This window comes from Nerophis ophidion, linkage group LG08 (assembly GCF_033978795.1).
Source record: "Nerophis ophidion isolate RoL-2023_Sa linkage group LG08, RoL_Noph_v1.0, whole genome shotgun sequence".
In the NCBI taxonomy this organism is placed as follows: Eukaryota; Metazoa; Chordata; class Actinopteri; order Syngnathiformes; family Syngnathidae; genus Nerophis; species Nerophis ophidion.
Window position 1 is genome coordinate 9,811,135 of NC_084618.1, and position 17,757 is coordinate 9,828,891.

Below are 17,757 nucleotides of genomic sequence, written 5' to 3' on the forward strand. Positions count from 1 at the left end.
CTTCTTCTCCCTATACTATTCCTTGGTATGCTCTGTTCGGCTGCTTCTATTATGCACTTTGTAATATCTGTATTTAATTGTTCAATATCTTGATTTATATCTACTTCCTTTAAAGTTATGTCGGTAATTTCCCTAAATTTCTCCCAGTCACCATGATTATACTTCCATCTTCCTTCTATCCTAGTGCTTTCTGTCCTATGATTTATGTTTATGTGAATGACGATTGGATAGTGATCACTTCCCATTGTGCTGTATTTATTTACTTCCCACTCCACCTTTCCTGCTAACCCTTGTGACACTAGTGTTAAATCTATTGCTGTTTCTTTACCCGTGACGACATCTAACCTTGTTCCCGACCCATCATTCACACACACCAGTTCTTTTTCCTCCAAAAGTGCTTCCAATGTATCCCCATTCCAGTCATCCCTTTCACCCCACATTGTGCTATGTGCATTAAAGTCACCACACCAAATAATATTGCCACTCCAGTGCTCCATTATTGTTTCTAGTTGGTGAATTTCTAATTTCTTGCATGGATTATAGAAGTTTAGTACTTTGTATCTTTCTTTATTATTCCATACTTCTACTCCTACTATCTCTAGTTCTTGTTTTACTTTTAATATTGAATAATGCATATCTTCCTTAATAAATATGGCACATCCTCCTCCTTGCCCATCATTCCTATCTTTACGTATCGTTATATATCCTTTTATTATAAAGTTTAATTTTGGCTTCAGCCATGTTTCTTGAATACATATTATATGTGGTTTATTTTTCATATTATTAATATATCCCTTTAATTCCTGTCCGTTTGCTATCAGACTTCTGGCATTCCACTGAACAATTAACATGGCGTTGGATTGTGGTAACATGACTCGGTCTCGTCTACTCTCTGTAGCTCACCTTGCACCTGTTCCCAGGATAATTCTTTTAAATTTAAAAACTTTGCTGCTGCTTTGACAATTATTTTGATTTTCTCAGTCTTGTTTCTAGCCTGTTCTGTACAATTTATTACATAAGCCAGGAATACAACTAGTTTATCCATGGAAATTCCTGTATTTGCTGCCTCTTGTTTTTTATTTCTTGAACTATTTTCACTTCTGTCCTGTTCTGCACTTTCTTGATTTCTTATTTTAACTGCCTCTGCATAAGTAATATTTCGTTCAACTCTGATTTGCTGTACTTCTGTTGCCTGTTTTCTTATGATGCAGCCCCCATACGCTGCTGTGTGATTCCCGCCACAATTACAACACTTGACCTGTTCATTTTCTCCACATTGTCCATATTCATGCTCCCCTCCACACCTTCCACATCTCATTTTAGCATGACACACACTAGCTATGTGCCCATAGCGTTGGCACTTGAAACAACGTACTGGGGGTGGCACGTAAGCTCTAACATAGAAGCTTAGATACCCAATCATGATTCTCTCTGGGAGGACCTCCTCTGCAAATTGCACTAGCACGGATTCGCTCTCAGTCTTTTCACCGTTCCTAAATGCCATCAATCTTTTCATCGTAGTGACAGTTCCTCCTTTTATTTCTCTTTTCAGATCATCTAAATTTTCTCCTCTTGGGATTCCTGTCACGACTCCTCTTGCCCCCTTCCGTTCTCCCACTTCGATTTTTTCCTTTATTATTTTGTTGCACAGTTTTTGCAATCGCATTGCTTTGTTCTTTTGCTCTCCATTTTTGCATTTAATCAACAGCCGTCCGTCCCTGAGCACCTTCGCTATCTCCACCTCTCCAATGTCCTTCTTTAATCCCTTAACCAGAGTCATCAAACTAATGTCATTCATATCTTGGTTTGATTTAAATGTATAAATTATCTTATATTCATCCATCATAACCCTTTTCCTCTTATCAACCTCTTCATCGTCTTCATGCACTCTTTTAGTACTCGCCTTTCCTTCACTCCCTCCTCTCCCCTTCTTTCCTCTCTCCCCTCTAGTCCTATCCATTTCCATACTATCCTCATACATCCCGTCACTATCCCCTTCCATCTCGATCCAGTCACAAAACAGCTTATGCTCAACCGCCAAAACAGATTTAGATACTCTCGCCGCCGCCAAATTCACTCCAAATGTTTGGTAGTTCCGCCTGGTCTCCTTCCGCCCTCACCGCGAGCCATCCTTCCTATGGGAAGTCTGTTCTTAGTATTACTTCCCAATAAGTCTGCTTGTTAAACGGCGTCAATTGCGTACGCGCATGCGCCCATAACCACACACACACACACACACACACACACACACACACACACACACACACACACACACACACACACACACACACACACACACACACACACACACACACACACACACACAGACGTTATCATAAATACAAACCCCGTTTCCATGAGTTGCGAAATTGTGTTATATGTAAATATAAACAGAATACAATGATTTGCAAATCATTTCCAACCCATATTCAATTAAATGCACTACAAAGACAACATATTTGATGTTCAAACTCATAAACTTTTCTTCTTTTTTTTTTTAAATAATCAACTTAGAATTTCCTGGCTGCAACACGTGCCAAAGTAGTTGGGAAAGGGCATGTTCACCACTGTGTTACATCACCTTTTCTTTTAACAACACTCAATAAACGTTTGGGAACTGAGGAAACTAATTGTTGAAGCTTTTAAAGTGGAATTATTTACCATTCTTGCTTGATGTACAGTTTAAGTTGTTCAACAGTCGGGGGTCTTGTTGTCGTATTTTAGGCTTCATATTGGGCCACTCATTATCCATGGGAGACATGTCTGGACTGCAGGCGGGCCAGGAAAGTACCCGCACTCTTTTACTACGAAGCCATGCTGTTGTAACACGTGGCTTGGCATTGTTTTGCTGAAATAAGCAAAATAACGTTGCTTGGATGACAACATATGTTGCTCCAAAACCTGTATGGACCATTCAGCATTAATGGTGTAAGTTACCCATGCCTTGGGCACTAATACACCCCCATACCATCACACATGCTGGCTTTTCAACTTTGCGCCTATACCAATCCGAAACATTATTTTTCTCTTTGGTCTGGAGGACACCGCGTCCACAGTTTCCAAATATAATTTGAAATGTGGACTCGTCAGACCACAGAACACTTTTCCTCTTTGCATCAGTCCATCTTAGATGAGCTCGTGCCCAGCAAAGCTGGCGGCGTTCCTGGGTGTTGTTGATAAATGGCTTTGGCTTTGCATAGTAGAGTTTTAACTTGCATTTACAGATGTAGCGACCGACTGTAGTTACTGACAGTGGTTTTCTGAAGTGTTCCTGAGCCCATGTGGTGATATCCTTTACACACTGATGTCGGTTTTTGATGCAGTACCGCCTGAGGGAACAAAGGTCCGTGATATCATCGCTTACGTGCAGTGATTTCTCCAGATTCTCTGAACCTTTTGATGATTTTACGGACCGTAGATGGTAAAATCCCTAAATTCCTTGCAATAGCTCGTTGAGAAATGTTGTCCTTAAACTGTTCGACAATTTGCTTAAATCGGTGACCCTCACCCCATTCTTGTTTGTGAATTACTTATCATTTCATGGAAGTTGCTTTTATACCCAATCATGGCACCCACCTGTTCCCAATTAGCCTGAACACCTGTGGGATGTTCCAAATAAGTGTTTGATGAGCATTCCTCGACTTTATCAGTATTTATTGCCACCTTTACCAACTTCTTTGTCACGTGTTGCTGGCATCAAATTCTAAAGTTAATGATTATTTGCAAAAAAAAATTTTTTTTATGAGTTTGGACATGAAATATGTTGTCTTTGTAGCATATTCAACTGAATATGGCTTGAAAAGGATTTGCAAATCATTGTATTCCGTTTATATTTACATCTAACACAATTCCCCAACTCATATGGAAACGGGGTTTGTATATTAGTTATAATAATATTAAGACGGACTATTAAATCGTTTTGGTATGAGGTTTATTTTTTGGTAATGGCACATATTTGCGGTAGAATAGTTTGAAGAATACAAAACAAGTCAGCTGATTAAAAAGTGGCAGTAAGAGAATCACTATCATCACAAGAAGAAGTCCAACAGACAAACTGGCAGTTTTGTGCAAAAACAATCATTTCCAACACACTGAACACGTGTGTGTGTGTAAACAGGAAGTCGTCTGCTTCCACTTTCCTGAAGCCTAAACACAATAAGAGAAAATAAGATGTGCAGTCTTGTTCTTCACTTGATATTCCAACAAGTTAAATATGTGTGATGTGTTACAGTATAAATATATGTCAATGCTCTGTTAAAAAACAAGGCAGGTTTCATTTGTTTGAAAATATTAATTTAGGTTCTACTCAATGGACTCAGCGACTGTGCTGTTTTTTTTTTTTTTTTACATGGCAGTACACAAAGCTGGTGGCTGTGTGCCCACTTCAGTCATCTTAGTAAAAAGGTGGACAAAAAGTGTCTTTGTGCTGCTTGCCTCTCCTCTCCTCTATTCCAGGGTGTCCAAAGTGCAGCCAGGTTTTTGAACGGCCCACGGCACATTTTTAAAATACTATTTTTCTTTAAAAAGTGGAATGAAAATGACTAACTTTAAAGGTCCTGTTCTCAGTCATTAAAGTGTTAAGATAAGTCACAGATTAGTATTATTTTTTTTAAACTTTCAACACTTCCATGTCTATTTATCACCTTCCCAACTAACTAATGCTTTTATTTTGATAGGTTTTATGTAAGATATGCTTTAGTTATCAAGCCTGCACCTCAGTACCGGCTCTCCACAAGGCTGCGTGCTGAGCCCCCTTCTCTACTCCATCTACACATACGACTGCACACCTGCCCACTCCAGCAACTCAATCATCAAATTTGCGGATGACACCACCGTAGTGGGGCTCATCTCGGAGGGAGACGAGGCTGCATATCGGGATGAGGTGGAGAAGCTGTCGGATTGGTGCAAAGTCAACAACCTGGCCCTGAACACCTCCAAGACCAAGGAACTGGTCATAGACTTCAGGAGGAAAAAAACGGACATCCTTCCCCTGATCATCAGTGGTGACTGTGTGGAGAGGGTCTCCGACTTCCGCTCCCTGGGAGTCCACCTGGCCGACGACCTATCCTGGAGCACCAACACCACGGCTACCATCAAGAAGGCACACCAGAGACTGCACGTCCTGAGAATACTCAGGAACAACCACCTCTCACAGGAACTGCTGGTGTCCTTCTACCGGTGCTCCATTGAGAGCATCCTGACCTACTGCATCTGCGTGTGGTTCAGCAGCTGCACGGCCGCAGAGAGAACGGCGCTCCAGAGAGTCATAAAGACCGCCCAGAAGTTAATCGGATGCCCCCTCCCCCCCCTGGCTGACCTGTACAGCTCCCGCTGTCTCAGGAAAGCACAGAGCATCCTGAAAGACCCATTCCACCCCGGGCACAGCCACCTGGAACTGCTACCCTCAGGCAGACGCTACAGGGTGCTAAAAGGGAGCACCAATAGACTAAAAAATAGCTTTTACCCAAGAGCCATAGTAGCATTAAACAGGCACTGAGTGAGCACAATATGTCCATCATGTCCTCATGTGTAATGTTTAAATGTTTTTTCTATTTTTTCGGACTACAATGTGCAATAATGTTTTATGTATGTGTGTATATGTATTCATATGCATGCAGATATGCATCCGTGTGGATACATATACATATACATAGATACATCTGTCATCTCTCTCTTTTTTTTTTACTATTTATACTACCATATTGTATATGCACCTTAGGAGGAGCTGCTCCAATTTCGTTGTTCTTTGAACCTGTTCATTGCAATATTGACAATAAAACTCTATTCTATTATTCTAGTTCATGCTGATTTGTCTCACACCGTTAGAATAGTTCTCACGTTGTAATTTGCCTCGATACTCACTAGAACAATGCATGCACTGTAAGGAGCCACCGGCTGACAAGAAGACAGTACAACCTGTACCAAGTCTCATACAAGAAGACAATACAGGAATGTGTGTTTGCAAAACATAGCCCATTTCACCACGTCACCCAGCTCATATCTCAGCCGCGTCTGCTTTCAATAAATACCCAGCACTGAAGCATCTCTTCAGAGCATACCAACAGAGTCTTGACTGCTGTCTCTTTTCTTTTGGTGATTCTCTCCTAGCTGCAGCTGGTTATCCACTCTATCCTGGGGACTCCTAGCTTACCTTAGGGTGCCTGACCTGAGTTACCTTGCTAGAAACATTCAGTCGGGCAATCTCAGCCGTCTTAACGTAAATAGACCTGACATTTCTGCTCCTTTTTCCCCCCAAAAGAAAAACCCAGTTTATGGCCAAAACACAAAATATGCAACATTAAGGACATGTACGTTTATGTTAATATTTGTATTATTTTATTACTTTTACTCATCAAAAATGTAAATAATAGACAGCTAGATCCTAATTTGCTTCAAGGATTTAAGCGTTGAAAATAAAAATTAAATATACTGGTATACGACTTATTTTGAACAACTTTATGAGTGGAGGCTTTTTGGATTTACAGTCAAAAAACAATAATGAATACGAAGCATTGTTATGAATTATTTACGTATTTATGGCTAACATTACAGAGAGATCGGAAGTTGCTTTAAGGATTTAAGCGTTGAAAGTAAAAAAAAAAACAAATATTGATATACGACTTATTTTTTAACTTTTTTACAAGTGGAGGCCTTTTGGATTTGTACAGTTAATAAAAAAATATGAATACAAAGCATTGTTGTTATGAATTATCTACGTATTTATGGCTAAGATTACAGATAAATCGGATGTTGCTTCAAGGATTTAAGCGTTGAAAGTAAAAATTAAATATGTTTATTTATGACTTATTTTTAATAATTGTGGAGGCCTTTTGGATTTACTCAGTCCAAAAACAATAATGAATACGAAGCATTGTTATGAATTATTTACGTATTTATGGCTAACATTACAGATAGATCGGAAGTTGCTTCGAGGATTTAAGCGTTGAAAGTAAATATTAAATATATTGATAAACAACTTATTTTTAATAACTCTTATGAGTGGAGGCCTGTTGGTTTTACACAGTCAAAAAACAATAATGAATACGAAGCATTGTTGTTATGAATTATTTACGTGTTTATGGCTAACATGACAGATGGATCGGAAGTTGCTTTAAGGATTTAAGCGTTGAAAGTAAAAAAAAAAAGAAATATTGATATACGACTTATTTTTTAACTTTTTTACAAGTGGAGGCCTTTTGGATTTGTACAGTTAATAAAAAATTATGAATACAAAGCATTGTTGTTATGAATTATCTACGTATTTATGGCTAAGATTACAGATAAATCGGATGTTGCTTCAAGGATTTAAGCGTTGAAAGTAAAAATTAAATATGTTTATTTATGACTTATTTTTAATAATTGTGGAGGCCTTTTGGATTTACTCAGTCCAAAAACAATAATGAATACGAAGCATTGTTATGAATTATTTACGTATTTATGGCTAACATTACAGATGGATCGGAAGTTGCTTCGAGGATTTAAGCGTTGAAAGTAAATATTAAATATATTGATAAACAACTTATTTTTAATAACTCTTATGAGTGGAGGCTTTTTGGATTTACAGTCAAAAAACAATAATGAATACGAAGCATTGTTATGAATTATTTACGTATTTATGGCTAACATTACAGAGAGATCGGAAGTTGCTTTAAGGATTTAAGCGTTGAAAGTAAAAAAAAAAACAAATATTGATATACGACTTATTTTTTAACTTTTTTACAAGTGGAGGCCTTTTGGATTTGTACAGTTAATAAAAAAATATGAATACAAAGCATTGTTGTTATGAATTATCTACGTATTTATGGCTAAGATTACAGATAAATCGGATGTTGCTTCAAGGATTTAAGCGTTGAAAGTAAAAATTAAATATGTTTATTTATGACTTATTTTTAATAATTGTGGAGGCCTTTTGGATTTACTCAGTCCAAAAACAATAATGAATACGAAGCATTGTTATGAATTATTTACGTATTTATGGCTAACATTACAGATAGATCGGAAGTTGCTTCGAGGATTTAAGCGTTGAAAGTAAATATTAAATATATTGATAAACAACTTATTTTTAATAACTCTTATGAGTGGAGGCCTGTTGGTTTTACACAGTCAAAAAACAATAATGAATACGAAGCATTGTTGTTATGAATTATTTACGTGTTTATGGCTAACATGACAGATGGATCGGAAGTTGCTTTAAGGATTTAAGCGTTGAAAGTAAAAAAAAAAAGAAATATTGATATACGACTTATTTTTTAACTTTTTTACAAGTGGAGGCCTTTTGGATTTGTACAGTTAATAAAAAATTATGAATACAAAGCATTGTTGTTATGAATTATCTACGTATTTATGGCTAAGATTACAGATAAATCGGATGTTGCTTCAAGGATTTAAGCGTTGAAAGTAAAAATTAAATATGTTTATTTATGACTTATTTTTAATAATTGTGGAGGCCTTTTGGATTTACTCAGTCCAAAAACAATAATGAATACGAAGCATTGTTATGAATTATTTACGTATTTATGGCTAACATTACAGATGGATCGGAAGTTGCTTCGAGGATTTAAGCGTTGAAAGTAAATATTAAATATATTGATAAACGACTTATTTTTAATAACTCTTATGATTGGAGGCCTGTTGGTTTTACACAGTCAAAAAACAATAATGAATACGAAGCATTGTTGTTATGAATTATTTACGTGTTTATGGCTAACATGACAGATGGATCGGAAGTTGCTTTAAGGATTTAAGCGTTGAAAGTAAAAAAAAACAAATATTGATATACGACTTATTTTTAACTTTTTGACAAGTGGAGGCCTTTTGGATTTATACAGTTAATAAAAAATTAGGAATACAAAGCATTGTTGTTATGAATTATCTACGTATTTATGGCTAAGATTACAGATAAATCGGATGTTGCTTCAAGGATTTAAGCGTTGAAAGTAAAAATTAAATATATTTATTTATGACTTATTTTTAATAATTGTGGAGGCCTTTTGGATTTACTCAGTCCAAAAACAATAATGAATACGAAGCATTGTTATGAATTATTTACCTATTTATGGCTAACATTACGGATGGATCGGAAGTTGCTTCAAGGATTTAAGCGTTGAAAGTAAATATTAAATATATTGATAAACGACTTATTTTGAATAATTCTATAATATTCAATAATGAATACGAAGCATTGTTGTTATGAATTATTTACGTATTTATGGGTAAGATTACAGATAAATCGGAAGTTCCTTCATAAATTTAAGCGCTGAAAGTAAAAATAAAATATATTGACATACGACTTATTTTTAACTATTTTATAAGTGGAGACCTTTTGGATTTTCAAAGTAAAAAACAACAACATTGAATACGAAGCATTGTTGTTATGAATTATTTACGTATTTATGGCTAACATTACAGATAGATCGGAAGTTGCTTCCAGGATTTAAGTGTTGAAAGTAAAAATTAAAATATTGATATATGACTTATTTTTAACTATTTTATAAGAAGAGGCCTATTGGATTTTCAGTCCAAAAAAAAAATTGATTACGAAGCATTGCTGTTAAGGGCTTCACGGTGGGAGAGGGGTTAGTGCGTCTGCCTCACAATACGAAGGTCCTGCAGTCCTGGGTTCAATCCCGGGCTCAGGATCTTTCTGTATGGAGTTTGCATGTTCTCCCCGTGAATGTGTGGGTTCCCTCCGGGTACTCCGGCTTCCTCCCACCTCCAAAGACATGCACCTGGGGATAGGCCCCTCCCACCTCCAAAGACATGCACCTGGGGATAGGCCCCTCCCACTTCCAAAGACATGCACCTGGGGATAGGCCCCTCCCACTTCCAAAGACATGCACCTGGGGATAGGCCCCTCCCACTTCCAAAGACATGCACCTGGGGATAGGCCCCTCCCACTTCCAAAGACATGCACCTGGGGATAGGCCCCTCCCACTTCCAAAGACATGCACCTGGGGATAGGTTGATTGGCAACACTAAATGGTCCTTAGTGTGTGAATGTGAGTGTGAATGTTGTCTGTCTATCTGTGTTGGCCCTGCGATGAGGTGGCGACTTGTCCAGGGTGTACGCCGCCTTCTGTCCGATTGTAGCTGAGATAGCCGCCAGCGCCCCCCGCGACCCCAAAAGGGAATAAGCGGTAGAAATGGATGGATGGATGGGCATTGTTGTTATGAATTATTTACGTATTTATGGCTAAGATTACAGATAGATCGGAAGTTGCTTCGAGGATTTAAGTGTTGAAAGTAAAAATAAAATATATTGATATACGACTTACTTTTAATAATTGTATGAGTGGAGGCCTTTTCGATTTACTCGGTCAAAAAACAATAATGAATACGAATTATTGTTGTTATGAATTATTTACGTACTTACGGCTACCATTACTTCACATCTTGAATATTTTGGTTTATTACATAAATTGGAGGTTTTGGGCAAAAAAACCAGAAGAAAAATAAGTAACACTTTGGCAACAGATAGTTTTGAAGTTGAGCTATAGATATTTAAGTGTTGAAGGTATAACAAAATATTGTTTTCAACAGTTTAATGACTGGGACCCTTGTAGTGGAACATTTCCGTCCTAGGGTTACCTGTAAACTAAATGCATTGGGAGGGACACGACATGAGAGGTCAACATTGGACAGTTACATAAGTTGTTATGATACAATCAGGCAAACAGGGAGTGTATAAATAAGAAGGGACGACCAGGCCTGGGGTGTGCTCTATCTTAATTCCTTCACGAGGGTGCACCTGTACGGGGACGCCAATTTTATGTGGTCAAAAAGTCCGAATCTTAAACAGGAACAATAAAGAGTTTGTTCCAACAGTTTTAATTACTCATAATCAGATAGTACAAAGTTGGATTGAATCGATATGAAAACAGAGTGTCTCTGGAGACGAAAGATGGTGCACCCTCGTGAAGGAATTAAGAAAGAGCGCACATCAGGCTTGGTCTTCCCTTCTCATTTATACACTCCCTGTTTGCCTGATTGTAATAACAACTTATGTAACTGTCCAATGTTCAGGGTGACTTGACCTCTCATGTCGTGTCCCTCCCTATGCATTTAGTTTAGAGGTAACCCTAGGACAGAAATTTTCCACTACACCCTTTTGGGTCCCTAGGACCTTTAATGCTAACCAAATGGGAGGGGAGACCGAATGTTTACCTAATGTAATGTATTGGTTTTGAAAACGTTTGTTTGAGACCGGACTTCCCTGCGCCGTCAGATGGCCTTGATGTCCACCAGGCCGCCGTGTTGGGCACCCTGCCTGGAGCTCTTGATGGCCTGTAGCTTGCGCCCGTGCAGCGTGAAGCGAGACCAGGCGGCCAGCTGCAGCAGGGCGCAGGTGATGGGCACAAACACCAGCATGTGGAAGCAACCCAGGCGCAGAGGCGGGGTCCCTGAGCCCGGAGCCACGAGGGGTCCCGGAATGTCCTCGGCGGGTTCCCTTTGGAAAATGTCGTAACCTGAGAAGCAGAAGGGAGTGAGCCGTGCAGACACGGACGGTGGTGTCGGTGGCGTTGGCCGGCAGTACCTGTGTAGGCGCACAGCAGCCACGTGCCCAGGAGCGGCGCCAAAGTCTGGCCGGGCTTGGTCAGCAGCGCCACCATCCCAAAAAGCAGCGCCGACGCCGCCTGCTGCCGGCGGTTGACCACAAAGTCCTCGTCCACCAGGTCGGAGATGACCAGCTTCAGCAGCTTGCACGTTCCCTCCGTGAACACCCGGTTACTGCGGGAGCACACATTCGGTTCTGGGACTGGACTACAAACATCCATCCTGGACATTCTAACCAACATGAAGATTGCCAGGAACTTCTCACTTCTACTTCTGCAACATTTCTCAACACAATGTTTCCAAAGTCTAATTACAGCCCATGATCATAATATCGGATGGGGTCCCCATAACTACAGCCCATGATATTAATATGGGATGGGATGGGGTGTGCCCCCTGACTTCACTCCACAATGTTAATATGGGATGGGGTCCCCCCTAACTACAGCCCACAATGTTAATATGCGCATGGTATTAATATGGGATGGGATGGGGTCCGCCCCCTAACTACAGCCCACAATGTTAATAAGCGATGGGGTTCCCCTAACTACAGCCCACGATGTTAATGTGGGATGGTGTCCCCCTCCAAACGACAGCCCAGGATGTTAATATGGAATGGGGTCCCCAACAAATTACAGCCCACAAGGTTAATATGGGATGGGGCCCCCCTAACTAGAACCCATGATATTAATAGGAGGGTGGGATGGGGTCCACTCCCTAACTACAGCCCACAATGTTAATATGGGATGGGGTCCCCCCTAACTAAAGCCCATGATATTAATATAGGATGGGGTCCACCCCCTAACTACAGCCCACAATGTTAATATGGTATGGGGTCTCCCTAACTACAGCCCATGATATTAATATGGGATGGGGTCCACCCCCTAACTACAGCCCACAATGTTAATAGGGCATGGGGTCCCCCAAACTACAACCCACGATGTTAATATGGGATGGGGTCCTCCCCTAACGACAGCCTAGGATGTTAATATGGGATGGGTCCCCACAAACTACAGCCCACAATGTTAATATGGGATGGAGTCCCCCAAACTACAGCCCATGATATTAATATGGGATGGGGTCCCCCCTAACTACAGCCCATGATATTAATATGGGATGGGTCCACCCCACTAATTACAGCCCACAATGTTAATATGGGATGGGGTCCCCCTAACTGCAGCCCATGATATTAATATGGGACGGGGTCCACCCCCTAATTACAGCCCACAATGTTAATATGGGATGGGGTCCCCCTAACTACAGCCCATGATATTAATATGGGATGGGGTCCCCCTAACTGCAGCCCATGATATTAATATGGGATGGGGTCCACCCCCTAACTACAGCCCACAATGTTAATAAGCGATGGGGTTCCCCAAACTACAGCCCACAATGTTAATATGGGATGGGGTCCCCCCTAACGACAGCCCAGGACGTTAATATGGGATGAATCCCCACTAATTACAGCCCACAATGTTAATATGGGATGGGGTCCCCCCGAACTACAGCCCATGATATTAATATGGGATGGTGGTCCACCCCTTAACTACAGCCCACAATGTTAATAAGGGATGGGGTCCCCCAAACTACAGCCCACGATGTTAATATGGGATGGGGTCCCCCCTAACGACAGCCCAGGATGTTAATATGGGATGAATCCCCACTAATTACAGCCCACAATGTTAAAATGGGATGGGGTCCCCCTAACTACAGCCCATGATATTAATATGGGATGGTGGTCCACCCCTTAACTACAGCCCACAATGTTAATAAGGGATGGGGTCCCCCTAACTACAGCCCACTATGTTAATATGGGATGGGTTCCCCATTAATTACAGCCCACAATGTCAATATGGGATGGTCCCCCTAACTACAGCCCACAGTGTTAATATGGGATGGGGTCCCCCCCCCCCTAACTACAGCCCAAAATATTACTATGGGATGGGTCCCCCTAACTAGAGCCCAGAATGTTAATATGGGATGGGTTCCCCCCTAAGGACCTCCCCAGGCACCTGGCGATGAAGATGCAGAGCAAGAAGACGTGGTCGGCCCCCGCCAGCAGCATGGCCACACTCAGTCCCAGTTTGAGCAGGAAGAGCCAGCGGATGACCTGGTAGACCCCGTGGCGCTGGCACAGGGTGAGGAAGTAGAGGTTGTTGAGGTGGGGGGCCACGTAGGAGATGCCTGCACCGCGGGAGACATACATCAACGTCTGACCTCACGGTCGCGTGGCTGCGTTGTCATGGTTACCCAGGAGGATGGAGCCGCTGGAGGCGGAGATGTTGTCTGACAGGAGGTGCTCCAGGAAAAGAGGGAAGAAGTTGTTGTTGAAGTGGCAGTGAAACACCTGTGGGAGAACACAATCATTAATAGTACCAACAACCAAACATGTTGAGACCTGTGGAAACACAATAATTAATAGTACCAGCAACCAAACATGTTGACACCTGAGGAAACACATTCATTAATAGTACCAACAACCAAACATGTTGAGACCTGTGGAAACACAATCATTAATAGTACCAACAACCAAACATGTTGAGACCTGTGGAAACACAATCATTAATAGTACCAACAACCAAACATGTTGAGACCTGAGGAAACACAATCATTAATAGTACCAACAACCAAACATGTTGAGACCTGAGGAAACACAATCATTAATAGTACCAACAACCAAACATGTTGAGACCTGAGGAAACACAATCATTAATAGTACCAACAACCAAACATGTTGAGACCTGTGGAAACACAATCATTAATAGTACCAACAACCAAACATGTTGAGACTTGTGGAAACACAATAATTAATAGTACCAGCAACCAAACATGTTGACACCTGAGGAAACACAATCATTAATAGTACCAACAACCAAACATGTTGAGACCTGTGGAAACACAATCATTAATAGTACCAACAACCAAACATGTTGAGACCTGTGGAAACACAATCATTAATAGTACCAACAACCAAACATGTTGAGACCTGAGGAAACACAATCATTAATAGTACCAACAACCAAACATGTTGAGACCTGAGGAAACACAATCATTAATAGTACCAACAACCAAACATGTTGAGACCTGAGGAAACACAATCATTAATAGTACCAACAACCAAACATGTTGAGACCTGTGGAAACACAATCATTAATAGTACCAACAACCAAACATGTTGAGACTTGTGGAAACACAATAATTAATAGTACCAGCAACCAAACATGTTGACACCTGAGGAAACACAATCATTAATAGTACCAACAACCAAACATGTTGAGACCTGTGGAAACACAATCATTAATAGTACCAACAACCAAACATGTTGAGACCTGTGGAAACACAATCATTAATAGTACCAACAACCAAACATGTTGAGACCTGTGGAAACACAATCATTAATAGTACCAACAACCAAACATGTTGAGACCTGTGGAAACACAATCATTAATAGTACCAACAACCAAACATGTTGAGACCTGTGGAAACACAATCATTAATAGTACCAACAACCAAACGTGTTGAGACCTGTGGAAACACAATCATTAATAGTACCAGCAACCAAACATGTTGAGACCCGTGGAAACACAATCATTAATAGTACCAACAACCAAACATGTTGAGATCTGTGGAAACACAATCATTAATAGTACCAACAACCAAACATGTTGAGACCCGTGGAAACACAATCCTTAATAGTACCAACAACCAAACATGTTAAGACCTGTGGAAACACAATCATTAATAGTACCAACAACCAAACATGTTCAGACCTGTGGAAACACAAGTCATTAATAGTACCAACAACCAAACATGTTGAGACCTGTGGAAACACAATCATTAATAGTACCAACAACCAAACATGTTGAGACCTGTGGAAACACAATCCTTAATAGTACCAACAACCAAACATGTTAAGACCTGTGGAAACACAATCCTTAATAGTACCAACAACCAAACATGTTGAGACCTGTGGAAACAAAATCATTAATAGTACCAACAACCACACATGTTGAGACCTGTGGAAACACAATCATTAATAGTACCAACAACCAAACATGTTGAGACCTGTGGTAACAATCATTAATAGTACCAACAACCAAACATGTTGAGACCTGTGGAAACACAATCATTAATAGTACCAACAACCAAACATGTTGAGACCTGTGGAAACACAATCATTAATAGTACCAACAACCAAACATGTTGAGACCTGTGGAAACACAATCATTAATAGTACCAACAACCAAACATGTTAAGACCTGTGGAAACACAATCATTAATAGTACCAACAACCAAACATGTTCAGACCTGTGGAAACACAATCATTAATAGTACCAACAACCAAACATGTTCAGACCTGTGGAAACACAATCATTAATAGTACCAACAACCAAACACAAGAGAAAGTAGAATAATTAATGATCAGTTGAGTTTATTTGGACCATTTATTACAATGTAGTGCATCACATATCTCCTCTTTTGTGGGGGCTCGAACACATGATTCCTATTTATATTGTTTGTTATGGACAAATTTTATTCACAATATTAACTTGTTGATTTAAGAACATTTTATCAAGATGGTAATTGAAGTTCTACTGCAGCAGTCTTGTCCCAATACCAATATTTTGGTACCGGTACCAAAATTATTTCGATATTTCTCGGTAGTTTTCAATACTTGTCGAAATAAAGGACACCACAAAAAGGGCCATTGTTGTCTTTATTGTAACAAACAATGTTAGTGTACATGAAACATATGTTTATTATTGTCATTTAGTCCTTAAATAAAATGTTGAACATACTAGACAACTTGTCTTTTAGTAGTAAGTAAACAAACAAAGACTCCTAATTAGTCTGCAGTAACATATTGTGTCATTTATACGACTATTATTTTTTTACACATTATGAGGGAAAAGCTGTAAAAAATGCATTATTAATCCATTTGTTCATTTACTGTTAATATCTGCTTATTTCCTGTTTTTACATGTTCTATCTACGCTTCTGTTCAAATGTAATAATCACTTATTCTTCTCTTCTTTGATACTTGACATTAGTTTTGGATGATACCACACATTTAGGTATCGATCCGATACCAAGTAGTTACAGGATCATACATCCATCCATCCATCCATTTTCTACCGCTTGTTCCCTTTTGGGGTCGCGGGGGGCGCTGGCGCCTATCTCAGCTACAATCGGGCGGAAGGCGGGGTACACCCTGGACAAGTCGCCACCTCATCGCAGGGCCAACACAGATAGACAGACAACATTCACACACTAGGGCCAATTTAGTGTTGCCAATCAACCTATCCCCAGGTGCATGTCTTTGGAAGTGGGAGGATCATACAATGAAATATAATACCTAATAAAGCAATAATAATATGGTTAGGAAATACTGATGTAAAGGGTAGGTGTCGCGCTGTTTTCTATCTACACTTATGTTAAAATGTAACAATCACTTATTCTTCTCTTCTTTGATACTTGACATTAGTTTTGGATGATACCATACATTTAGGTATCAATCTGATACCAATTAGTTACAGGATCATACAATAAAATATAATACCCAATAAACCAATAATGATATGGTTAAGAAATACTGATGTAAAGGGTAGGTGTCGCGCTGTTTTCTGTTTTAAGGTGTTCTATCTACACTTCTGTTCAAATGTAAAAATCACTTATTATTTTCTTCTTTGATACTTGACATAAGTTTTGGATGACATCACACATCCCGATACCAAGAACCGGTAGTTACAGGATCATACATTGGTCATATTCAAAGTCCTCATGTGTCCAGGGACGTATTTATGGGTTGGGGTGTACTTGTATAGTGCTTTTCTACCTTCAAGGTTCTCAAAGCGCTTTGACACTACTTCCACATTTACCCATTCACACACACATTAACACACTGATGGAGGGAGCTGCCATGCAAGGCGCTAACCAGCACCAATCAGGAGCAAGTGTGAAGTGTCTTGCTCAAGGACACAACGGATGTGACGATGATGTGACGATGTTGGTACTAGGTGGGGATTGAACCAGTGACCCTCGGGTTGCACACGGCCACTCTCCCACTGCGCCACGACTTTATAAACATAAAATGAATTTTTTTTAAATGAAAAGAGAAGTTGTGATGCCAAAAAATGTAGATGTAATCATAGTAGTAGCAACTAGATACGCTCCTGTACTTGATATCATTACAGTGGATGTCAGGTG

General features: G+C 39.9%; 1 protein-coding gene across 1 annotated transcript in view; it reads right to left on the reverse strand.

The window, feature by feature from the left end:
- Window positions 1-3,914: 3,914 nt before the first annotated feature.
- The window catches only part of mfsd13a (major facilitator superfamily domain containing 13A), a 21,887-nt gene continuing 8,044 nt past the window's right edge, over window positions 3,915-17,757 (reverse strand). Inside the window, exons 6-9 of the mRNA XM_061907653.1 lie at window positions 13,801-13,897; window positions 13,563-13,734; window positions 11,534-11,727; window positions 3,915-11,465 (exon numbers count right to left, since the gene is read on the reverse strand). Coding sequence (XP_061763637.1) covers window positions 11,221-11,465; window positions 11,534-11,727; window positions 13,563-13,734; window positions 13,801-13,897 — 708 coding nt within the window. The 3' untranslated portion in view covers window positions 3,915-11,220. The remainder of the gene's footprint in view (window positions 11,466-11,533; window positions 11,728-13,562; window positions 13,735-13,800; window positions 13,898-17,757) is intronic.